The sequence below is a fragment of the Alternaria infectoria genome (genome assembly GCF_024043175.1).
Source record: "Alternaria infectoria strain BMP 0036 chromosome Unknown scaffold_7, whole genome shotgun sequence".
In the NCBI taxonomy this organism is placed as follows: domain Eukaryota; kingdom Fungi; phylum Ascomycota; class Dothideomycetes; order Pleosporales; family Pleosporaceae; genus Alternaria; species Alternaria infectoria.
This window is the reverse complement of record NW_026250696.1, coordinates 312,110-337,402: the sequence shown is the minus strand read 5'-3', so window position 1 is coordinate 337,402 and position 25,293 is coordinate 312,110. Positions and strand designations below refer to the sequence as shown.

Below are 25,293 nucleotides of genomic sequence, written 5' to 3'. Positions count from 1 at the left end.
GCACCGTACTCAGGCCTGGCAACACGCACTCTGGCCGGCAGTGCTTTGCGAATGCCAACAGCACACGCACTATCCTCCGCAGCAGAGTTGTGTCAGCACTCTTGGCCATCACAACCCACTTCAGTCGCAAGCCCACTGAGGCTGGTGAAGACTAACCCAGGATCAGCCACTGTTGGCCCCGCCGCGCACAGACCCTATGACCCCAAGCTGTGCGCCCGCTCAGCCCCCTTCGGCTGGGCACTTTGCCTTGCGCATTTCAGCTCCGCGTTTGAGGTAGTTTGTACAAAAGCTTGTGGCGGCCCACTGGATTGTCGCACTCATCGTTCTGTCGTTTAACGTCTAGCCTTGTCCACCATAATCACATCCACGGGTGACTCCACCACAACCGCGGATTCACGATCGCTACTGCCAGCCTCTTGACTCTGTTTCTTGGGTGACATCAGTCAGCCTTACTCGGTTCCCACTAAACACCAAGCCCACAACAACAACCACCGCAACCGCAACCGCAAACATGGGCAAAGTCGGGCGCTTCGCGTGTATCCTCACGCCTATGTGCCTTACCCTCGCATCTTTAATATGCTTCATCATCGTCATGCTAGGGCAGACGCCATGGTCTGGCAACAACGCCCCAGCAACAGCCTTGGGGCGCGATCTCTACTTCTTCAAGGTACGCCTTCTCCCAGCCTTGCAAACCCACACAACTAACCCCACGACAGGCAGACACAAGTAAATTAGTCGAGAACCCCGAGAACTTTTTGGACAAGATACCCGATGGCATCACGCCCGACGCCGCAGAGAAATTCCTCGACGCCCTCCGAGGCAAGATGGACGCCAAGGAACTCAAGGACTTCTACCAGGTCGGCCTCTTCTCCTACTGCGAGGGCGAGAAAGATGCGGAATCCGGCAAGGAGACTATCACATACTGCTCGGCGCGCAAGTTCCAGTTCCACTTCGATCCCCTCGCTATCTGGGGGATGAACGGCACCAACATCCAAGAGGTGCTCGGCGATAAATACGACAGCGGCATGAACGCGTACAAGAAGGCTGCTGGCTGGATGAACTGGGCTTTTGTCATCACGATTGTGCTCACGGCTGTCGAGTTCGTCATTGGTTTCTTCGCCATCTTCTCGAGATGGGGCAGCCTTGTTACTACTGTCGTGTCTACCGTACGTCTCCCCCAACTCCAAATCCCCACATGATCTCCATACTAACAACCCCAGGCACAAACTCTCTTCGCCATCGCCGCCGCCGGAACCGCGACAGCCATCTACGGCACCATAACCGGCGTCTTCAAGACGGTCCTCGATCCCTACAACATCAAGGCTTCCATGGGCAGCCAGATGCTCTCCGTTCTCTGGCTCGCAGTCGCCTTCTCCATCGGCTCTGGCTTCTTCTGGCTCATCAGCGTGTGCTGCTGCAGCGGAAAGAGCAGCCACAAGAAGATGGTCGTTGAGAAGACCCCATACACATACGAGAGGGTTGCGTCGCCGGCGTTTGGCCAGCAGGGTCACCAGATGCAGCAGTGGCCTAGCAGCCAGAAGCAGACGCCGCCTACGGGTCAGCCTACCGCTTATGAGCCGTTTAGATCGCGCGTCTAAGTGGTGGGGAGCGTTGGACAAGTAGATTGAGGGAATGTTGTAGGAGTGAGGACGCTGGTTCTTTGACGACATGTACGACCGTTTTGTGGGAATTTTTCTGGGTTACTTGTATACCCCATGGCGTTTACTATAGCATTATCTTGATTGAGCCCAATGTGGTTTTGGGTTTGGGTAGCTTTGATATATTGGAATGGATAGCATAAATACCATTTACATCAATATTAAGTTAAACACCTTCGTTGTTGTATTCCCTTTGTAAGGAGTAGTGGTAAGTCATGACGAAGTAAGTTCGTTTCTCAAAGTGTACTCTCGCTGCCTGCCTTTCCTGTGAACTCTACATCTTCCAGTAAGAAAATGCACTGAATATGAACACCGTATGTTAGCATAGCTGTATTGCCATCCATAGGAACAGAGCATCACTGTGATCAAGAACACAGCTAAGCAAGCACAGAGAAGCGAAAATGACAAAAACAACATGGCCAATTCATCGCGTCAGATTAGGTATCTCTTTATACATCTACCGCTCCTGTAAATCCACCAACCATCCCAACACATACGTCTCTTACTGCTCATGCGTACCCACAAACCGCGGTGGGAGATCCAAATCCCAGCTCGGCCGTTCCACAAGCACCACCTCGGGCGCGTGGAAACTATCATCACCGCTAATGGGAACAATACCAAGTATGGGACGGTACTTGAATGTGTGCCACCAAGGCTCGTTCCGCTTACTTTGCTCGACTGCTCCGACTTCTCCTCTGCCGTTAATCAGCTCCTCTCCTGTTTCGCCATTTGTTTGCTCAGCCCCTTCTTGTGTGTTCGCTCTCCGTAGGATGGTGAGGGGTTGGCTGGTATTCTCCACATCGTCGTCGTCTTCGGCATCGGGCTTGCGACGAACGGCGTTGACGTCCATCCACTTCTGTCTCCCAGCTTTGTCTGCGTCGTCGCTCTTGAACTTGCGCATCTTGGTGACGGGTGCTTCCTTCTGAGGGACGGCGTCACCGGCACCGCTGTTGTTCTTGAGAGCGTCGCGTTTCCGCTTCTTGCCTGCGTGGTCGGTATCTGAGATTGTGAAGTCTTTGGTCAGGTCGAACATGAACAGCCATTTCTCGCCGTACAGCCATATCCGTTGTTGGGATTCTGTCACGTCCCAGATGCAGCCCTTTGCGGGGAGGTCGACTTGTTTGTACTCGTGGGGATAGCTGGAGGGTGGGTTTCTTCTTGACCAGTCTGATAGGCGGCCGGACATTACGTCAAAGAGGTAGAGCTGGTGCTCGGCAGAGACCAGGAGGAGTCGGTAGTCCGCGGTAGGCAGCTCGTGCGAGTGGGGATGAGGGTTGTGTCTTGTTGGATGTACCGCGGGGTTGCCGTTAGGCTCTGGTCGGTTGGAAGCGTCGGAGCTGGGCTGGAAGGAGAGCAAGACAGGCGTTGAATCGAGTCGGGGAAGCAAATGACCAGATGGGTTCCGTATCCAATGCTGTCCCAAGTAGGTTATTTGTTCCCGTGATTCTTCCTCGTCATCGGAGCCATCATCGTCGTTGGCAGCAGGTGTAGTGTCGTCGATGTCGATCTCTGGTGCAGTCGTGTCTTCATTCCCTTCCACGACCCATGTATCGACGTAACCAGCCAAGTCAACAACAGCGAAGATATTACCGTCCTTGGAGAAGTCGGCATGTGCAATGGATCGTTCGTAAGCTCCCGAGGGCCCGCTGAGAGGACTCTGTGTAGACATGTCGCGCTCAAGTCGGTAGAGGGGCTGTACTTTCTCAAGCGCGCGAGGTGCATCTGCCGGATCGTCTGTTCGCACAATTCGGACCAGCTGGATTTCGTCGGTCGCCATGACCGCCGCGAGCCATTTGCCATTGGATGACAGCTTGAGAGTCTTTGCGCCAGAGACAGAAGGCATCTCTAGCCTACGTACACGCACGGCTCCTGCGTGCTGCAATAGGTGGAACAGCTTTACCGTGCTGGCTGTTGCCACGGCGAGAAGTCCACCATCTCTGGAGATAGACACGGATATAATGTTCTCCTCGCCCTGCAGAGCAAGGCGTGCAACCACCTTGGGCTTTTCCGTACCATCATCTTGAGGCTTGACGCGCCATATCCGTACTTCGGTGCTCCACCAGCTGACTAGTAATCTTGCATCCGGGGCGCTCGTTAACGGGGGCGTAGGAGGCAATGCTGGGAGACCTCGACTAAGCTCCTTACCAAATGTGCGGATTGGAACGACGATGGGCTGGGTGTCGATACCTGATATGTATGTTAGTCGTGAGCTGAGCAGAATGAGCGAGTTTTCGTACCTCCTGTGACTACCACGCTCAGCTTGTTGCCCTCGTAAGTTGTCATAGCTTTGACGTCGTGCTCGTGGTGCCTCTGGTGCGACACCTTTCGCCATTTTCCGCTCTGTCCTTGAGCCTGACCCTTCTTGCTTGTGTAGAAACAGGTGCGGCGATCCATGCCCGCACTGAAGATGCTGGTTCCGTCGCGGGTCACGGCGAGATCGAGCACGTCCGCCTCGTGTCCAGATATCCTTTGCGTTTGACTGTAGTTCTTGCCGCTGTAGATTCGGATGTCACCAGTAGAGTCTCCCGATACGAAGTCGCCATTTGACAGACATTTGACCTTCCATACTAGGATTTCCTTTGGCCCACCATGGGGGCCACTTCCCAGAGAGATGTTCCGAATCACATTTCCACTCCTTGTGTCGAAGACCCGAATCATGCTGTCGGCGAAACCAGCCAGTACTGTATGCTGGTCTTTGTATGTGATGCTCAGGGCACGCGCCTTCTTGTTCGTAGCGCGCGAGACGAAGCGCTCAAAGGTGAGATCGTTGTCGTCGGTAGATAGAAGAACAATCGTGCCGTCAGCGCAGCCTGCAACAAGCTTCTGGCACGAACCGCTCTGCTCGTTTGAAGCGCCCTTAGCCGCGCTCTTCCTTGGCTGTGCAGCAAAGCACCAGACCTCGCTGTGGTTACCGTCCGAATGGCGCGCCGGAAGGCCTGTAGTGAGATCCCACTCTGTGACGCTGCTCGAGTACCCGATGCTGAAGAGTCGCAGACGACCAGGCACCACCTTGCCATGCGCATCGCGCGTATCTGGCTCTTGGGTCCATGCCAGCCCTTCAACGCTCCTGTCTTTGCCGCCATAGAAGACCTTCTCTTGGAGCCAGGAGCCTCTTGCAGGGTTCCATATCTCGATGTTTCCGTTTGCGCGTCCAATCGCCAGTCTCAGAGAAGCAGGATCCTGCTGTCCATGTTCGGCTTCCGTGTGCGAGAAGGCGAGCGCGTTGATCGCAGATGGCGGGTAGGGCACGAAGCGAGATCGATGGATGTCCATGGTGAATTTCGGGGGCTTGATTAAGCCGTGGGATTCGTGAAACTGCGCGTACGTCTATAGAGGAGCGCTTGCATTACGATACTACACTCATTGTGACGGAAGAGCTCAGTCGCGAACTTCTCTCGAACTCTTGGCGAGCCGACTTTGACTTTTCGGTGGGTCCAGATCACGGAGAAACATTCCTCCTTATTGCCGACGACCTCCGCATCAACTCCGCAACTGCATCACAATGCTTTCAACTCGAACGGCTTCTGTTGGCTCAACGTCTCTCACAGAAAGCGTTTGGTCGTTCACATACATACTGAGAGATGATTGATTGCGATTAGATCCCTACAACCTCGCCGAGTCCGACGCTCGGCGTCCTCGTACCCCACGCTCCGATCCGCCCTTGTCCAACGCCGGGACCGAATCCTCCTGCCTGCAAGAAGGTATTTCATACAATCAGGCGGTGAATGAAGCCACCGGGGGATACATAGGTTTCGCTACCGTACGTGCGATGGCGAACCGCAAACCAGGCTGTCTGTACCTCCAGGGGCTGCTAGGTCCAGAGGCCCCTACCGCTCGGTGACGGAGCATAACACATGTTGCTACGAGCCTTCGCCGCTGGTATCACAGAGTGGATGACTACAATGCAGTGATGAGTGGACAATACGCGGGAGATAGAATTATGGTGAACACGAACACTTGTCGTGGCACCATGCCGTGAAGGAGCTCATTCTATGGATAGTGTCTCCCATCAGTAAGATCTGCCTTAAGGATACCTACACGCCACGCTTCGTACACATGTTTTGAAAACAGACACAGTGCATATGTTGAAGGCAGATATTATGTGTTGGATGCAACTGCCGTAGGTCGAGCTTTTTCGTTTACGCGGGGTGAAGGACCTACAACAAGCAGATGTCCAACTTTTGACGTGATGTATTTTCAAGTATATACGGTGCGGTGCAACCTTGCGAAAGACCGGACTATTGTAAATTCATCTTCAAGACGCGGGTGTTGCAGGTGGCCTGCTGACGTTGGTCTAATGTTCCGGTGGTCCAAAACCGCCTCAAGTCTTCTGACAAGTCCTATGTTGGAGATTGCTCCGGCAATATTGCGCGAGTCAAAACTAGCTTTGCCGGGCCATGTGCGGACCAAACTCAATGTCTTCATGCTCACGTCACGAAAAACCGTTTGCAGAAGCGTTTGCAGAAGCGTTGGCACGTTAACGCTCATCGGGAAAATGCATCCCTTCGTACGGGCGGAGGCTGCATTGTTGCGCCGCAACGACGTTGGCTTTTCTTTTTGGTTGAGTTATTGGCGAAGCTTTGATACATGGCTTGACTTGTTCAGATCCGTTGCGCAATAATAGTAACATAAGGATCTCCAGGGGCTGGCTTGAGATGGCAACTCCGCCTAGACCCAGGTACTGGGCTGAGTCAAGACGACCTCCAGGTCTAGTCTTTCCCAGGGTTTCATGGTCCATGACAATGTGGAAGGCGGCGCGCACGCGGTACGCGTTAAACGTGTGACGCGTGAACGCCCAAGGGGCTTTGCAAAACCTAAGACGCGCTCAGAAGCAAATATCGGGATGATCTCGCGATGAAGCAGAAGTCGAACCTTGGAAATTTCAAGGCGAGAGCTTGGACCGTCCGGCGAGGTATGTCGTTATTGCGGCGGGCCTCATCGTCCGTGGAACGCAAGTCAGTGACGCCGGGCAAAAAGACTGGTTGCAACCGCTGGATCCGTTACTGCTCACGGTGCTTGATGCAGAACAGCGGATGTTGAGTATTGAAACATGCAGTGTGGTCCCGCAGCCACATCCAGAGACGTTGAAAAGTTTGCTCTTCGCCGTCGTGCAAGCATGCACAGATCTTTTGACAAGTGCATGCGGTGTCCGGGTAACGCCTTTAAGCGATGAAGCTCCAGATTAGCATGCCTCCATGACGAGTTGCACGCAGCACCGGGTTACAGTTCTGCGGGCCTCGGCGCAGCGTTGCTGCGAAAAGCGCTTGACATTTTGTCATACCGACAATCTTTCTCCTCACCAGGTCCGCTTCTTGAAAGAAAAGTCGGAGCAAATTTGCTGACAATGAGCTGGATGTGAGGATCGGCCCACTTGAAGGCTGTCCAGCGCCGTGAGAGCGTCCGACCGAGGCAGGTGTGCACGGAGTAGGATCAGAAAATAGCTTGGGTTTGTCGCGTGCGCACAGCTCAGGTACTTTAAGACGCGTTTCTTCGCGACTGTGACATAATGCCTGGACCCGGACGTGCTGAGGTGCATTGGTGGCTGGCGATGGTACAGTTGCGGATGTCGGCTGGCCACTAGCTGCAGCAGCGACGTGAAGCACTATGTTAGAGCAGGCTCCAATGCGGAGTTGCCGGGTTAGGATCTTCCTTTTTTACTCAGATGATGAACGCGAAAGATCACGCTAAGATCCGTCGTCGCGAGATGATGGGCCCAGCCGCCTGTCAATAGCCGAAGCCGAATCACAGCACGCGTGCGAAGAGAGTTGCGAAACGGCCGTGGATTGTGATGCTGCAGTTGGACGGCGAGGCTAGATGTGTTTGGCAGGTGAACCATCAGCGGCATCATCATGTCGATAGACCTCGCCGTTCTCGCGATCCTCACGTCAGTTGTGGAGTTCGGCCGTATATGCTTGCACGACGTGGGGACGGTTGTTACTCTGTGATGCGGCCGCGCAGAGCTGAGGCTCGCTAAGTCTGAGGCGCACCTTCCTTACTCAAGATCGTACATGCATGAACGCGTCTGCGCACATGTTTGCGTCAACGCGCTTTTGCAACATCGAAGCGCTGCAAGAAGTGACTCGTTTGCATGCGGCACGACCGCACCTCGTAATAGGGACCGCACCTGTAATAGGAGGACGAATCCTATAAGCAAACCCCGCCATAATCCCGCTGGTCAGCAAGGGAAGGTCAAGTCCGGGCTATGGCTGATTTCTAGAAACTATGCGGTGGAGGCTTGCCAAACCCACGGACCTGCGCACAGCGAGTTAGGAGAATTGGCAATCTCAGCAGCTAACTTAGGCTCCGACACGCGTTGCTAGCTGATGCTACTAAACACGTGGATCATCGGGCAGAGCACTAGCAACTACTATCGTCGAAACACCAAGGGCATTACGAAACGATGAGTCCAACGGTCAGGCTGGCGGCTTCGATATGGGGTCTGCGTCGCACAGGATATGTCGTGCCAGGGTCCCCTATCGCGTAATCTGCCATGCAGAATATGGTGAGCAGAGTGCGGTGTCGGCCAAGGCTCACGAGTCTCCAGAATTTACTCCTGAGTTTCTGAGATTTGCCATGTGGAGCCGTGATGCGCATGTCGAGGACGCGACGGAGGCGACCTTGGGCGGTGATGGCGGTGCGACGCGTGACAAGGATGCAGCGTGCCGACAGGCGTCGTCTGCAGCGTTGATGCGCTCCAACAAAGGAGGAGCCCTCAGCGTGTCCTAATGGGCTAATTATGACATGACCTCAGCTTCCTATAGCATGCCAGGGGAACCACGACTCTGGCGCAGGCATGTTTGGGATGCAAGCAGCGAGAGCGGCGGCCACAACGCCCTATGCAGGTCTTGGCCGTGTGCAAAGCAAGTTGTTTCCTGTGCGCAGGCGAGGGCGACATTGGACAGCGATCGTAGGCTATCCTGCAACCTTGTATAGCTGCATGAGTGGCCTCACCGGCGCCCTGGCAGGGCTCTAATTCGAGCGGGGCCAGGCGAAGATTACAGCCACGGCGCTGCTCAGAGCGTCGGTGCCGCGTTGAGAAAAGCAAGTGCAGCAGCGAGTATTGGTGCGAGTGCACTCAAGTCAGTCCTACGCTGCAGTCAGGCGCGGTGTGCAGCACGGCGGGCACAGCAGCGGGTGCGCGCGACCGCGACGGGAGCAGCACCGCACCGGGGCTGGGCGTGGTGGTGATGGTTGCGGAAGACACGGGACTAGGACGCGTTCAACGAGCGTGTTCCTGGCCGAAGCTTCCCAGACGCAAAAACGCCATGGTTGATCCACAATGGGGCACGACGGCGGCGGAATACGCATCGGCTGGCTGGGCGCTGTGGGCGTATCAAGTTCCCTGTTCCCATGCTGTGCGAGTTGCCGTGTGTCAGATGCGGTTAGCGGCAACCTCCTAGGGCTTTGCTCGCCCAGTCGTTTTCTCCAAGCTACGTCCGTCTGTATCGTGCTCTCCTCTCACCCTCTCTCCCTCTCCTCATATCTCTCTTTCACCACGGTCGAGCACGGAGAAACTTTGGATCTGATGTGGTGCTGAGTGTTTCGGCTCCTATCTTTCCATAAAACTCCCCATCTCCTGCTCTCGGTCCCCTAAACCCGACCGCCGTCTCTCCTCGAATAGGATCGTGAAGAGTCCAGACTCCCTGTACCTTCCGCCCTCATTCATCCGCCGACCTCCTCCCTCGTCTCTCGCTGGACGTAGAGATAGCTGAGAACACGAACTCGCTGTACTCTAGTCCTTCGCTCTCTACACAGCTATCCACCCGATACCTGTACCATCAGCCTCGTGTGTGACGATTGAGCCATCATCTCGGTAGGTCACCTATTTCTTGTTCCGTTGATGCCGGGGTTTTCCACCGATGCTGGCTGTGCTCACCCGAAGATTTCCCGGCCCTATGGACTCGACAAAGGAGACAGAACCGTCGAAGAACATTGGGATGAGATTAGAAACATTGAGGGCAGGGACTGGAGAGGAAGACCAGGACGACATGCATGGACGGCATTGATTTGAGGGTCGGGCGTTTGTGTGGGCGAAGAAGGGTGTCGGACAAAGGGCGTTCAGCCACGAACCCAACCATCGGAACACTGCCTCAGCAACCTCGTAAAGAACCCGTCGCCGAACTGCCACGCTTCACCCCAGTATTGCGCAATCTCGGATCCCGATGTCCTGTGACGTCTGCTCTTTCACTCGTGTGGATGAACAATGGATGTGGATATGGAGTGCGGCAGTGCCCGATATAACAGTCGTATGCTCCTTGGCAGCTGGGCTTCGTTATCTTAACAGCTCAGACGTCGCTATACACCATCCTGCCAGATCTCCACAGTTCTTCACCGTCGTTCACCGCCTCGTCCCGTCCTCGCTATGGCCTCAATTCGACTAGCGACCAGGACCCTTACCTAAATGGGTCTGACCCACTACTCAGGGCATAACTTTTCGTTCTGATCAACTGCTAACATGTCTTTCTTATAGATTGTCTACTACTAGCTGTACCTACTTCCTCAGCGCCGAAAAGGACTTGCACTGTTCGTACTCACCATCGTCATCGCCATCTCTCGACCCAAGGCTCACACATCAGCCTAGATCTCAGTCGCCAGTACCCTCGACGATATACCTCTAGCCCGGCGGACTCGTTAGCTCGTGCTCTGCCCTACGACATCCCTTTTTACTAAGGGATATACGAGACCGCGTCAATCAGTCTTCTGGATGAAATCTGCGCCTTCTTCGACCTTTTCCGCTCGTGTTTTTGTACACTCCATTCGCTCACTACACTAATTGTATTAATTCTGCAAAGGTATGGATATCTACTAGGTTCTGGACGGGGAACTCCCGCTAACGAAATCTATCCAGCTCTGTACCAACACATTCGACCCTCAGCACTAGAGGATCGCCGACTACAGACCTTCTTTTACATACCAGCTAATCACACTCTTTGTACCGTTGCCTTTCAGGCTGCCACTCTCTAATCCGGCTCATCATTCGAAGCTGTCCACTCACTAAACCCCCTACACCCGACCACGTCTATCCCGGAGACCTGACGATACTACCCGATACATACCGAACACATCAACATGGCGTACCACCAACAACAACAATCCCGCTACGGCCAGTGCGACTCCTACTTTGTAGAGTCACACGACGATGGCATCTATGCCATGCGAGCTGAGGCAAGAGAACGCCACCGAGCTGTCTCTAAGATGCAACAACGAGCCATCGCCGAAGAGCTATCAAGAATGACCGCTGATGAATACCAAGAAGACATCATGCAACACATGATCCACATGGAAGGACAAACCCTACCAGACGTCAACTCCATTGACATCCAAACCGAGATCCAGTGGTTCATGCGCCCTTACCTCCTCGACTTCTTGGTTGAAGCCCACGCTGCCTTCCAGCTGTTGCCCGAGACCCTCTTCCTGGCGGTCAACCTCCTTGACCGCTACTGCTCCCGCCGCGTTGTCTACAAGCGTCACTACCAGCTCGTTGGCTGCGCAGCCCTGCTCATTGCCGCCAAGTACGGTGACAAGAAGGACCGCGTACCCACCGTACGGGAGTTGAAGTCGATGTGCTGCTCTCTCTACGATGACGAGATGTTCACTCAGATGGAATGGCACGTTCTGCAAACCCTGAACTGGATGATTGGCCACACCACCGTCGACGCATTCCTCCAGATCGCCCTCTCGGAAGCACCATACGATGCCGAGGTTGAGCACATGGCTCTCTACATCGCCGAGATTGCCCTCTTCCACAAGGAGTTCGTCTCCACCCGGCCATCCGTCCTTGCCCGATCCGCCCTTGCCCTCGCGAGATGCGTCCTGTCCCGACCCCAAGCACGCAACACCGACTGGTCTGGTGCTTACGACCCTCAAACAGTCATCGGTCTGTCTAACCACCTGTATCAGCCGTCCCCGGTACTTTCCCGCAAGTATGCATCCATGCATCTGTCCACTGTGTCCGCCACCGTCGAGGAATTCCTGCAAAGACAAGCGCAGATCGCGCGCCGCCAGGCTGCCCCTCCTACGCCACCCCCGACCGTCACCATCGAGGAGCCCAAGCCCGTGCCCAATGTCAACGCTTACCCGCAGACGCCCAACAAGAACCCATACAGCTCTGTCATGCAGAACGGATGCCCCACCCCACCGATTACGCCTGAGGGTGAGCACTTTACGTATGGTCACGTTGTCAAGTCACAGCCTCAATCAATGTATCCCACGACACCTACTCCGGAACACCAGTCCACGATGCAACATCAGGGTCAATACTTCCACAACCAATACCTCCATGTTTAAAAGATCACCGCGCCAGGCAGTGGCTATTCTTACCGCTGTCGAAAAACTCAACTGCCATGGACTGTCATGATCACATCCATCGCGCTCCGTTGTACCAAAAATACTCGTATGAGCGTCATAGCAGGTCATTTCTTCCAGCATTTACAAGCGTCTTGTTACTGTTATATTGCGATATCAAAGACGTCACTTTTCTGTTTCGAGCATTTCTTTTGTTAGGTCCGACCAAAATTTACCGGTCGTCTGCTGCCATGCGCACGGCATTAGCCTGCGGTGGCTAGTGGAGCCCAGATCAGGTCGAGCACCCTTTCTTCTTGGATATAAAGTCCATCTAATACGGGTTGTTTGATCTGTTCTGCAGCATGTGGGGAGGATAAGCGGCTACAGGCTGAAATTGGAAATACACAAGCCAGCACAACCAGGCTCACTCGCAACTGTTGTTTGCTTACGCGAGCCGAGATACCCTTCCTTTCTCAATCCAAAACTTTTTTCGGACACCTCATTTGTTCACGGTTGTCTATTTTCCTTTTGCATATGCGGTGGAACGGTGAAAAAGTGTTGAAGTGATGTGGGCGTGTTGTTGCAAGCTCATCAGAATGTTACTGGACAGCCGGGCTGGAAGAGCTACGAAGAGCATCAATAGTATAGAAACGGTCGCCCAAAATTGAGGAATTGGTCTTCCATGCTCGCTTTCGCCCTGGCATCCCGTTGTTTCTGTGTTTCATCATGCGATATTCTTGGTGATATATGTTGGGCGAGTGGATGCTACACAGTCCACGCCGCAGGGTACACGCATGTTTCACAGCAAGCAATGCCATCTCAATTGCTTAAGATTGCCTTGCTCTGCTCATCGAAGCACGCAGACCCTCCTTTACTCAACTGCAAACGCTGGCGAGTATGCCTCTAGTAAGTATTACACGGCGCCTGTAGGGGCCTATCAGCGCTTCCACCTACTAACCGCCCCAGATCTCTATTACTACCGCAAACTCGTCTAAAGCAGGCTACAAACTGCTCTCACCCTATACCGACGATGATACTACTTTCGCACACAATACGCTCTGTCCGCGTTATGCCGAGTCCGACCCCACGTCTGCGCCGCCGTCCCCTGCGTCCGTCGAGTCCTTCGAAATATTGGACAGCATACCTTGGCGGAGAGGCTACATATCCCTGGACAATCATGGAAGGCAAAGCGGCAATACACTACGGAGTCGATGGATGAGGAACAAAGTTCGCGCTATGGTGCTACTTTTCCTCCTCACTTTGCTTGTAGCTGGTTGCGCGCTAGGTGGATACATGACAATTAAGCATGGGAAAAGCAAAGCCAGCACAGACGCCGCATGATCATGCATACAGAAAGACGACACATGGGAAAATCCTCGCTCATCCTCGAAAACAGGAAATCGACGATTATCTCCCAGCCTCGCCGTTTCGGCATACGCACTGTCAGGAAATCAGTGGATGTGGCGTTGTCCGGAGTACCCGACAGCAAATCCCGTGCAAGGAAGGCCCCTTGACACAGCCAGCCACGTCTCCGCAGGAAGAGGCAAATAACAGTCTTTGGGCGACAAAGGAAGGTGCGCTGTATGTCAGACGGGTCGTTGAACGACAAGGGATCAACGCGGTACGCTTAGTGTTGAGGCGGATCAGCTCACCGGGACGCGATTTGGTGTGTTGCAGATTGCGATGCGTTGGCGGCATGTAGTGGCTGGGGTAGCCCTACAGGTTCACGGGATAAAGTCCGGCAATGCATTTAGAAACAGAGTCACGCGGCTACGAGCATACAGAGCATAGGTTCGAGAAATCAGTGAACCTGAGTTCAGTCTAAGATACGATAGGATTTGTTCAATGATGTTGTGCTGTGGACGTCCTTCTGAGGTTCACTATCGCGGCTCACGTGAAGCCTATCTTATCGCAACATCGCGATACCGCATGTTGGAGGACACACCAATAGCACACCATAATCTCACACTTGGCCAAATGTTCCGCGATGATACACAATGACTTTGACTGAGCCTTAAGACGATGTCTAACATTGACAGCAGCGCGCCACTACTTACAAGCGTCGCGACACCGTCCTCACCGCCATCACGCAGTCCGTCTCCAATGCCCTTGCCCTCTCGCAGACGTGCAATATGGCCTCTCGTGCTTCTTCTCCTCTTGGTCCAGCTATCCTCTGTTCTATACACGTTACCTCTCAATCGAGTGATAGAGTTGCGATTATGTCAAGAACATTATCAAAAGCATGATGTATCTGTCATTCAGCCTGATGGCTCGATACCGGAGCTGTTGTGTAAAATTAAGGATGTTCAGAGGAAGCTGGCGTGGCTGCAGGGCAGTATGGACACCATGAGTGTTGTATTTGGTATGTGATAGATGAGTTTGGTATTTAGAGAAGCCGTTTGTGCTAATACTGTGTACATCAGACTTCGTTGTGACTATACCGTTCAGCTTCATTGCGGAGAAGTGGGGTGTCAGGACTGTATTGTGGTGCAATCTTGTCCCAAGGATTGTGATGAGCGCATGGGCTATTGTTGTTGGTATGTATCGTCCCAATATGAACTGTGTCGATCGCAGTGCTTCATCAAAATATATTATTTCCCAACAAGGTTATGTCCATTGTCTAAAATATGCCAGGACACCTTCCACATCTCCTGCCAACAGAATCGATCCTTGCAGGCCCGATCTTCAATATCCTAGGAGGCGAGTGCGTCTTCCAGTCAACGATCTTTACACTTACTTCCGCTTTGACGAGCGAGTATGTTCAGCGGTGAGTAAACATTCTACCATATAGAAGAACATGCTGACTACCAACAGCGCATCCTACTTCTCTTACATCAGTTCAACCTCATACATCGTCTCCTTCATGGGCCCAACCCTAGCAGCGTTCACCATGAGCAAGAACCTCTGGCTGCCCTTCTGGCTCAACATCGCCCTCCTACTCTGCGCAATACCAACAATCAGCTTACTCCCCAACACCACGAGCCCTCGACACACCACCAGAAACCCCATGCCCGGACCCGTAGAGGAAATAGAAGAAGCCGGGCCCTTACTCGACAACACAGATACCAGCCCAACCCGCTACAGCACCGCTTTCAAGCCCCCACCCACCATCTACCAAACCATCACCCAGACCCTCCATCGACTACGTGATCTAGTGCTTGGGAGATATAACTTCCAGGTCCTCTTGGTGACTTTCTTCTTCACTGCACTAGCAAGTTCCGACACAAAGCTCCTCGTTCAATACATTTCCAAACGCTACAACTGGACCTTCGCGCAAGCGGGATACCTGCTCTCGGCCAAAGCACTCGTGAACCTCACGTTGCTGGTGGTAGTTGTCCCCCGGCTTATCCGCACGTCGATGTCGGCGAAAGCTGTGAGGGGTGATGTTAGATTGAACGTGATGGGCGCGAGGGTAAGTATTGCAGTGTCGGTGCTGGGTGTGCTTTGTATAGCTGTGGCCGGAAAGTTCTGGATGTTGCTTACTGGTACGTTCTCTCTTGCGTTCCCGTGATTCGTGGATTATGTGAGCTGATGTGTCTAGCACTCATTATATACGCCCTGGGTTCTGCTCTGCCGGTGTTCACCATGTCGCTGGTCAAGTCGTCGCTTGTCGCGCTGGAACATTCTGATGCGCAGGACTTCAGTATCGTCATGTTGACTAAGACACTTGGGTCTTTGGTTGGCGCGCCGTTGATGACTGTGCTATGGGTTAAGGCTATCGAATGGGGAGGTGCGGGACTGGGGTTTCCGTATGTGGTGTCTTGTGTAAGTCAACACCCATCTTTGTTAGGGAGCATACTGACTGCTTCTAGGGGCTGTATATATGTGCATTCGCCATTTTCACCCGTTTGCGCACTTAGATTTTCAAAAACTACCATGGATTGTAAAATCATGTACATCAGAAGGAAAAATATCTGCAAAGATGGCCGTCTAATTGGTTGTATACTTCGCCCCATTGTCCATCCAACTACTCATCTCATACTGACCGGACATGTCCTCGCTCTCTCCACTACCCCTCCCCGGATCCATAACCCTGTCCCTCAGAGAGTCTCTCACAGACTCATGACTCACAAGCCTGCCTTCACTCCCGGCTGAATCCCTCTCCCTCCTCGCCATGACTCTTGCCCCGGCGCCATCCATATCGTTGCCAAAATCCCTCTCCATGACCATCTCCTCTTTGTCAAGCATCGCTGTTACACCCCTTCCGTTCCCATGGACAATGATGCGGGTCTTGTTCAGAGAGTGTTTGACTGGCTGTTTTGCGTTGAAGATGTCGCTGATTTCCTCGAGGGTGCGGCGACGTGTTTCGACGAAGAAGAAGTAGATGACGATGAATTCGAATATGTCCCAGAAGATGAATAGGAAGTAGTACTGCGAGGAAAAGGTTAGCAGGGGTTATGAGCTGACAAGGTGATCAGACATACCCTCCATCCTGCGCCTGAAAACGCAATTCCAGTAACAAAGGTGTTGTAGAAGTTTGCAATGTTCACCCAGAAGTTGTAAAACGCCATCCCTTTGGCCCTAGATTCATATCGTAGACACTCGACCGGATATAGCTGCTGCAACGGCGTGTAACCTGTCGAATAGACAAACCCGAAGATAAAGAAGAACGCGATCACTGCTCTTGCCTGTCCGATCCTCTCGATTTGCGGTGTATGATTTGCATCGTAGATTGGCTTTCCATCTGGTCCCTTTTTGAGATTGGTGGCAACTAGGGCGCAGACAATAGTGAGGATGCCAACGAGTAGGCCGGTGGACACGAGGAGTTGGGGTCGACGGCCCCAGGAGTCGGTGTAGACGGCGCCAAACACCGCGCCGGCGAATGAAACAACGTTCTGCATTCCGTTATAGAGAAGGCGTGTGCGATTGTTGGCTATGCCAGCGCCCTGAAGTATAGTTGGGTAGTACTGCAGAGGTAGAGGTACGAAGTCAGTCTATGTCTCACATGCACTCCGTACAGTCAAAACTTACGTAGGATACAGGGCCATTACCTGACCACTGTCCAAAGAACGCCATGCACACTACTAACATAGTTCTGTACCGAGCTTCTCGTGAGTTGAAGAGTTCTCGGTAATCCCACCATCTCTTATCTGATCCAGTAACGCTGATATCTTCGACCATCTCCTTATACTCCAGCTTGACGATAGGCGAATCGCGGTTACCCTCGCCATGAAAGCGTGCCATAGTATCCAGGGCTTCCTCATGACGGTCATTTGCGATGAGCCATCTAGGCGTTTCTGGCAGGAACGGCGAGCTCACAAACACAATTCCAGCGAATATCATCTGAAGCCATATTGGAAAACGCCAGGACTGTGATCCGTCGATTTTGCTAGTCCCATACGGAACAAACGTGCCTGGGATCCCGCCGACGTACCAGAATGTATTGAAGATTCCCGTGCAAATGCCGCGGTAGGATGGGTGTGCCATCTCAGACACATAAGCGGGACCAGCGGTCGAAGTAATAGCAACGCCAAAACCGAGGACGAAGCGACCGCCCATGAAACCTGCTAGGTTGGAGCACGATGCTTGGATGCAGGCGCCGGTTATGATGATTGAGGTACCAATACACATCCCCCATTTTCTTCCTCTAAAGTCTGTTGCAGGACCAGCAACGAAGGATCCGACTAGGTTCCCAATGGTGTAAATGGCATAGACGATTCCGGTAGTAGGAGTTCCCTCGGTCTCATTAAAATTGAAATAAGAACGATACTGAGGGTAACTGTTGATTGCCCCCATGAGCGATCCATCGTATCCGTTGATGCACGAGTTGAGTGTGGCGATGAAAAGGCAGAGATATAGCTATCACACCGTCAACACCATCCTGGAACAACGTTTTTGTCATAATACCTTGAACATGGCCTTTGTCCATGGCCGAACGTTAGCCTTAGCCGTTGCATCGGCAAAAGCAACGTTCTGCACCTGGCGAATTTGCGTCGAGCTGCTGCGCTCCGTATGCGAAGTGTGCACATCCCTCTTGTGGCGGTAATCCATGTCGACAAAGTCCCGCCACGGGAAAAACAATACTATTGTCGAAATGAATTGAACAATGAAGTCTTCCTCAAGCCCAAGGTAACGAACAGCATGGCCCACGCATCAGCATTCGACAGACAGAAACACCGCGGAGCTGCGAGCGCGGACGCAAGGCACAGTAATATATTCCGTCCCCATCCACGCGACCAAGGAATCCAGATTCGCCTCGCCAGTAAGAACAGCGTGAGCTATACATCCCCGTACTTAAAGCGCAGCCTCGCATGCATGTGGCACAGTGCAGGGGGGTCCCGCATGATGACCGGGTATTTGCAGACCTGCGGATTCGCTTAAATCTGGGGAGACAGCAATGATTGGAGTCTGGCTTGAAGGGTAAGATGAGATGGCTTGGGGTTGTGGGTAGCCATTTCACATGCTGCTCAAGGACATGTAGCTTATGCGACAGCTTTCTGACTGTGTGTCAGTTGGGTGTTGGTGGAGACGCATCCCGCATGTTGGTGGAAAAGCCCTTGCACCGAATGGAAGTATTCCGTTTCAGAGAGTGAGACCTCGCGGAAGCGATGGAAGAATCGAGGAAGCCACCGAGGCCGCCCATTCGTACCATGCCGCAATCCCTTCGCTTCGCGACTGCCTGGCGTTCTGACACAGGGCAGATGCAGGCGTCATCGCACGCCCTTGTGAGACCTGGGCTGAGCTGCAGTATCGGCGGCGAGAGCGACGTTTGGCAGTCTGCGGTACATGTTTGATGCTATTGTTCAAGAATGGTTGCTAATGTTGATGTTTGCGAAAGATGAAGTCTAGAAGACGGCCCTGCCGCCCTCCACCCGCAAACCGAGCTAGCGGACCGAACAATCCGGGGAACGCAGGGGAGGTGCGACCCGCTGTCCAGAACACTTCAGCCGTCTTCAGCTTTTCTTCGCGACAATTGCACCGACAAATGCTTTACGCTCACGAGGACAGCATTTACAGCTAGCAGTGGTCAATTAGCAAGCTACCTTTCATCTGCAGTCTTGTCACTGAACGCCAGCCCCGCTCGCCACTACTCGGCCTCTTAATATACACATATTGAGCTCCACCTCCACTACCGACATAGCATGCCAGCGGTTCCTGAAAGAACAGGGATCTTCGTGTCGTGTGATCCGCCATACCTTCTTCAGGGTTCTGGAAGCCAATACATGTCTCTGCCATTACATCACCATTTGCGCACGCTGGAGTCATTAATATCAAAGATAAACCCTCTGGCTATTATACATGCATCCTAGTCTAAAAGGCGACGGGGAAAGGTGGCTCTACAAGCCTCCCTATAACCTATGATGAATGCAAAAGCTACCTCCTCCACTGCGACGTCCAACCGCCAATAGGCTGATAGTACAGAAACACACTGCTCACGCTCAAGTCCGACGACGTCGTTTACTCGTCGTCGTCCGGGTTCGTGTCGGACTCGTAGATAAACTCACCCGGAGCGGAAGCCTCGGCCTCGCCCTCATCCACCATGTTATCACTGACCGGCGCTGCAGCAGTTGTTACTGATATGCCTTCTGGTCCTTGATCTCCTGAAGAGCCCGACGCGCCAGGGGCAGGGGCAGGCACGGCCTTCTTTACCTTGAGCTCTAGGAGCGTCTTCGGTTCTGAAGGCTTCGTGTCTGTGAGAAGAATGACACCGAGTGTTGGCTGGTGATGGGTTAGCTTAAGGATCTTCGGCGTGGTGAGCAAATGACTAACCTTCTTCACTGGTACATATCGTTCGCTTGGGAAGCTGATGTACTTCACTTGGGGCGGCAGTACACGCGACATGTTCTCCAGCTCGTAGCCAACCTTCTCCTTCTCAACCTTCTTCTTTGAAGACTCCACATTTTGGGCACCGTCAGCCTTCTCGCCATCTTCCTTCTTAGGATCCTCGTCTACGTCCATCTTGTCGTCGTCCGCAGGCTTGGGTGTGGTAGGAGTGTGGTCCACATCCATGCTTTCCCTCCGCTTTTGGCGCTCCTTTACCATCCGTCGTCGCTTATCTTGAGCGGTGGTGGATAGGACTGCGGTCTTGATCTTCTCGGGCGCCTCTTCTGCCTTGACCTCTGCGTCTGGCGGGTAATCGAACATGCTTGGCCTAGTGTTGCTGTGGAACTTGAACGAAGGGATCTCCAACTCCTGGTCTAGACCAATGACGGCGGTAGACGTGAAGCTCAACGAGAGAAAGTGAGTCAGAGGGAACCAGTACCAGTACTGGGTGAAGACGGCCATACCGACGATGGCCGCCATGTTCAGGTTGCCGGTCGGCGTCTGCAGACCGATTGTGCAATTCCTACCTCCGGCATCAATGATACCCAGGGCAAGAGCAGCACCGAACTTGGCCATAGCATCCTCGTGGCGATCGCTCACCACCTTGGCGAGCTGCTTTCGGATAGATGCTACCTTGGGGTTCATTGCCTCGTTTTGCTGTACCATGATCATGGACAGCGCAATCAAAGCACCTTGTCGGACGAAGTCGGTTGAGTCCTTCATCATTGGCTCCAATAGATCAACAGCCTCTGGGAGACCAGTTCCCGCGCAAGCAATACCCAGAGCCATGGTGGCTCCGTATCGCACATGTGGGTTGTATGACTCTGCGAGAAGCTCGACCATGCGGGGAACACTGCCTGGCTTCCTGAAGAGGATGAAACCCAAGCTCATGACTGCAACTCTTCGTACATCATCGCTGACGTCACTGACGGCAACGTGAAGTAACCTTCGGACGGCCTTGTTGCTGCCTGTGCCACAGTACGCAAGAGCGATGGTCATGATACCTCCGTATCGCAGAGTTGGGTCCGGGTCGTCGAGGAGACCGTTGATGAGCTCGTCGGCAGCCTCTTGTCGGCCGTACATGATGAGTGCCATACCCATGGCTAGACCGCGAACAATCTTCTCGTGCTGTGTGTCGTGCGCATACTGGATCATGTCTTCGAGTGCCTTGATGTTGCCAGTGCCGAGCATGACAAGACCCATGGAGAGACCGACAGCCTCACCGTTGATGGCGGAGTCTGTGTACAGAACGTTCTTGAACGCCTCGAAGATCTCCTCGGAGCCAGTGGCCATGCCAGCAACACCAAGACCGAGCGCACCACCGTGCTGGATGACCTCCTCAGATGCGTTCTGGAACTGCTTCAGGAGCAGATCAAGAACGTTGGATCCGTGGTTCGCGTAGATCAGACCAAGGGCGTATAGTGATCCACCCTGCTCGTAATGAGAGCCCGATGAGACACTGTCCTTGGGCAGGTAAGGCTCAAGAAGCTTCTGCCCTTGTGTGATGTTGCCGCGGTGGATGACACCCAGAGCAGCGGTCGCGGAGAATTTGGACCAGTTGACTGCCTTTCCTAGCCATTCCAGGTTCTCGCGGAAGAATGTGTCATTGGTAGTGCCAGCATTCATGAAGGCGTTGGCGAAGGTAACACTGGAGTGGAAGATGGAGTTCCTAGCCTCTAAGCTGTCGCGGACCTTGTTGAGCACAGCCTTGTCTGTGCGGTTGTTTCTGTACAGGAACTCGAGGTTCAGTTCGATGCTCTTGGTTCCGCGGAGAATGTAGCGGACATTGTTGTAGACCTTGATCTGATCTTCACTCGCCTGGTCACCCTTTGAGTTGCTAGTATCCACATCTGCGAGCAGAGAGTCCGACTCGCCTGCATCCAAGGGTTTCTGCGCGTCTTCCTTCTCAGCTTCCGGCAGCTCTTCCATGATCTTTGTGAGGAACTCTTGTGTGCCGTTCTCGTAGAGGTCGAAGGAGATCTGGTATGCGACTGCGCGAGACTTGTCATCTCCTCGCTCGATCAGCTGCCGGATGAGCTTCGAAGCCAGCGAGTGTTGGTTGAGGTATACCACACACTTGGCGATGGAGAAGTAATCAGGGTTCGGGATCTGGTCGTCGTTCAGGAGATCCAGGATCAGGCGGAGGATCTCGTTCCTGAGGCCTCGCTCTTGTACAACGTTCATGCAGATGTCGAGAACGTATTCCATCAGGTCCTCGCTCTGTGCGGAGGGCTGCGCGGGCTTCTTGCCCTGCTTCTTTCCGTCCTGGCTTGCGCGGACAATCGACTCGCGCAGGACATCGAGATTCCGCGCCTCGATGGCAATTCCAACGACCTGCTTGTAGTTGCCGCTCTCGTAGCAGCTCTCGAATATCCGCCGTACAGTGCTGTGGAGGTTCTTCTGCACGTTTCGCTGCAATACCATCGGGGTGGGGTGGGCCCCTGGCACGCCTGCATTGCCTCCTCCGGGGAGTGTAGGGTCGAATGTCGACGAGTCTTCCCTGGAGAGAAGCGACTTGGAGGGTAACGCGGACTGGGAGAAGGGCGTTATCGGCGAAGCAAGACTGGCTGCAGTGCTGGCACCCCCTGCCGCGTTTCCGGAGAAGGATGTGCTCAGTTGAGGAGGGGCCTGGCTCGCCTTGCTGACCGGTGTCGGGGGGTTGTGCATGACGGACAGCGCGATGTACGTGTCTAAGCATTTGGCTGGAAAAAGCAAGTTAGCAAGCTGTGCTCGAAGTCTGATGAGCCCGCTATTTCAGCTCATGACGAAGGTAAACATGAGCTGAAAGTGAAGCTCAGTTGTCCGCGGTGTCTTACCCAGTATTGTCTCCTCGAACTCGGCTGCCTTGTGGATGTCGAAGAGCTTGCCTGCGCCCAGGGCGAAGACCATGCTCTCATTGTACTCTTGCAGCTGGTAGTACACCTTGGCGGCTACCAGAGCGGCCAGCTCTCGCTCGGGGAACGAGTCGTCTTCGTAGAGCGCCTCACTATGACGCACCCATGTTAGCAGCTGTTTTGATGGCGATATGGCGATGAGCGCGCGTGATAGCTCAGCTGAGTTCCTTACATTTGACTGACAGACCCCGCGACCTCTGGCCACAGCAAGTCGATCTCCTCGTTCAGCCGCTGGAGGGCGAACGAGCGCAGGGCCGGGTCGGGTTCCGAGAGGAAGCCGACGACACCGGCGGCGGACGTGAGGCCAACCATTGTATTGTGTCTTGCGGGAGCAATGTATGGCTTCGTGTAGTGGGACGGCCGTCCGCGTGGGTGGTGAGAGAGGGAGCTGTTGTTGCGGAAGTGGGTAGAAGCGTATGGAGCTGCGCTGTGGCGCCTGCGGCTTGCCTGAGGTCAAAGGATAATCTGAGGCGGTGCTGCGGCGGACTCTATGGTGACGGTCGCAGTGAAAGAGGGACGGGAAGATGGAGGGTGGGTGGTTGATGGGGATGGCGTGGCGCCCTTGTGGTGTTCGGGGAATCGTGTACGTGATGGTCTAAACAGTAGCTCGTGAGTTTCGGAAGCGGCGACCCTGGTCCACTTTGAGCATGACATAATACGCTACCGGCGCATCACTCCTACGATAAGCTCCGGACTTCCACGTCACTTTGAGCATGCACTTGGATGACAGTCTGCATGGTACAAACAGGGATGAAACAGCTCATCTGAATTGACAGGTACTCTGGAGTCTACATCAGCATAAAACAGGGAGTTTGTTAACACCCTAAGGCAATGCAGTCTCCTAGGCTTGTGTCGAGAGTGATACTTTATAAGAGGTAGGTGAAACTGGGTATCTTAATTCTGAAGACCAAACTCCGTATAATGCTGCTGATCCCATCTTCGTTGTGCCTCTGGATATGTAACGCCGCAAAGATCAGATAATAATAATACAAAGCACCTCGTGCAAGGCAGAACCTGAACAGGCCTGGCGCGTACATTGGAACAAAAAATGAGCACAGTTGAACACCTAGCATCAATGTAGGCTCCACGGTGTTGCGTTTTCCCCTTTTCTAAGCGGCATGCGTGATTATGCGTGACGCAACCCGCAGATTGTTCATCATTCCGCTGATTATGTCCTCAAACTCGGTAGGCTGCTTGAGCCTCACCTTGTCTGCCTCAGCGATGAGCATATCAGAATCCAACTCCAACTCCAGCTCATGGTTCTTGCTAGTCCCTTGTGTCACCTGTGTGAGATCAATTTGGTATGCGCCCAGCCATGAATATGACATGCGGTCTTTTTGTCGCTGCATACTCTCCAGCGTCTTTCCTGGCTCTAACGCGGCCTTGAGGCTGTCAACCGGGCCCGGGAAGTCGATTTCGAGGTTGATACCGATGCGATAGTCCCACTCTGTCTTAGGAGAGCTGATCTCGAGGTTCCCTATCCGATGTTTTATCATGGCTCGCACGAATTCCCCCGTGTTCTTGTCGCGGGTTACGCGGACCTTCTGCCGGGTACCGGATGCGCTGATGAGACGCTGAACTATAGGATTCAACATGGAGAAGCCTTCCTGGTCGAGTTCGTAGAACATGTCCGTCTCGTAGGTATGTCGGTAATCGATCGGCGGGCGCGGAGCACCGGGTATCTTCGACTGCTGGACCTGCGCGTTGAGGGCGTGGTTCATGCGCTTGTGTTGGAGAGCAGTCATAGTGCTTTCGAACTTGACATCCAAGGCTTCAGACTTGATAACGCATTCTGTGTTCCAGACACCGCGCAGTCGCTGGTCGGTCTGCTTTTCTAGGATCTGACCCCAGCGCGCTTCGACTTCCAGTTGCACCTTTGGATCTGCGATCGCGTTTCGTACCGCCTCGTTGTTAACGGCTGTGGCCCAGATGAATTCGCATACTTCGTGCGCGACGACGTCGTAGAGTTGCGCATCGTGAAACATTGGCCGCGCGAAGCGAGAGAGTCCAGATGCAGTGGCTGCTGGAGGAGGGGGCGCGCCGGCATCGCTGTGCGCGTGTCCGTTTCGTTCTGCGTTCGGAGACGGTTGAGGTCGCGGCGGCGGAGGGTGAGATGGAAGCGCAGGTTGCGCGCGTGAGTGTGCCTGGGGGACTACAGCAGGCGGAGGGGGACGCGACTGTTGACGTTGTTGCTCTTGCAGTTGCCTGAGCTCGGGTGGAAGCTGTTCGCCTTCGCGATACGCCCATATGGGCTTGGGGTCATGGCGCTTCCGTTTCAGCGACATCTGCTGCTGGCTGGGTTTAGGCGTCGGTATCTTTGCGGCGGGAGTGACAGGGGAGGATGCGGGAAGGGAATGGGGGTGGGAGAGTGAACGGCGCGGTAGCACCGATGCTTCCCCATCGTGATTTACTAGCGCAGATATGTCCATCGTGGGTTGTGGTAGGGTTGTGCGTCGGACTCACCATCGTGTACAGATGCCTAGTGTTGCTGGGCGCACGGACGATTCCACTCTGGGCTCCTTTGTTCCAACGTTGTGCCGCCTCAGGTACCTGGGTAGCTACTGCCTATCTAGCATGCGACCATCACTTGGAACTTGTGCGAAGAGGTAATCATTAAAGAGTTTGCTTGATCCGCTAGTGTTTACACCAAATCTTGTGTCCCTATGCGCCAGACCGTCATTTGCGCAAACGAG

The 25,293-nt window shown here is 53.8% G+C and overlaps 7 protein-coding genes across 7 annotated transcripts; 3 read left to right on the top strand and 4 right to left on the bottom strand.

The window, feature by feature from the left end:
• Nucleotides 1-511: 511 nt before the first annotated feature.
• Nucleotides 512-1,598, top strand: J4E92_004995 (uncharacterized protein; the record flags this gene model as incomplete). Its single annotated transcript, XM_051496379.1, has 3 exons — nt 512-667; nt 717-1,166; nt 1,221-1,598. 3 exons carry the CDS (start codon nt 512-514, stop codon nt 1,596-1,598), a joined length of 984 nt encoding a protein of 327 aa, XP_051353099.1.
• Nucleotides 1,599-2,160: 562 nt separating this feature from the next.
• On the bottom strand, nt 2,161-4,931 carry J4E92_004994 (uncharacterized protein; the record flags this gene model as incomplete). The annotated part of the gene is made up of 2 exons (XM_051496378.1): nt 2,161-3,845; nt 3,896-4,931. 2 exons carry the CDS (start codon nt 4,929-4,931, stop codon nt 2,161-2,163), a joined length of 2,721 nt encoding a protein of 906 aa, XP_051353098.1.
• Nucleotides 4,932-10,727: 5,796 nt separating this feature from the next.
• J4E92_004993 (uncharacterized protein) lies at nt 10,728-11,945 on the top strand (the record flags this gene model as incomplete). Its single annotated transcript, XM_051496377.1, has 1 exon — nt 10,728-11,945. The coding sequence occupies one exon, from the start codon at nt 10,728-10,730 to the stop codon at nt 11,943-11,945; it is 1,218 nt and encodes a 405-aa protein (XP_051353097.1).
• Nucleotides 11,946-14,832: 2,887 nt separating this feature from the next.
• Nucleotides 14,833-15,453, top strand: J4E92_004992 (uncharacterized protein; the record flags this gene model as incomplete). The annotated part of the gene is made up of 1 exon (XM_051496376.1): nt 14,833-15,453. The coding sequence occupies one exon, from the start codon at nt 14,833-14,835 to the stop codon at nt 15,451-15,453; it is 621 nt and encodes a 206-aa protein (XP_051353096.1).
• Nucleotides 15,454-15,872: 419 nt separating this feature from the next.
• On the bottom strand, nt 15,873-17,126 carry J4E92_004991 (uncharacterized protein; the record flags this gene model as incomplete). The annotated part of the gene is made up of 3 exons (XM_051496375.1): nt 15,873-16,313; nt 16,367-16,849; nt 16,914-17,126. The coding sequence occupies 3 exons, from the start codon at nt 17,124-17,126 to the stop codon at nt 15,873-15,875; spliced, it is 1,137 nt and encodes a 378-aa protein (XP_051353095.1).
• A 2,214-nt stretch (nt 17,127-19,340) lies between these two features.
• Nucleotides 19,341-22,912, bottom strand: J4E92_004990 (uncharacterized protein; the record flags this gene model as incomplete). The annotated part of the gene is made up of 4 exons (XM_051496374.1): nt 19,341-19,601; nt 19,653-22,408; nt 22,523-22,692; nt 22,773-22,912. 4 exons carry the CDS (start codon nt 22,910-22,912, stop codon nt 19,341-19,343), a joined length of 3,327 nt encoding a protein of 1,108 aa, XP_051353094.1.
• A 797-nt stretch (nt 22,913-23,709) lies between these two features.
• J4E92_004989 (uncharacterized protein) lies at nt 23,710-25,029 on the bottom strand (the record flags this gene model as incomplete). The annotated part of the gene is made up of 1 exon (XM_051496373.1): nt 23,710-25,029. The coding sequence occupies one exon, from the start codon at nt 25,027-25,029 to the stop codon at nt 23,710-23,712; it is 1,320 nt and encodes a 439-aa protein (XP_051353093.1).
• Between the last annotated feature and the right edge of the window lie 264 nt (nt 25,030-25,293).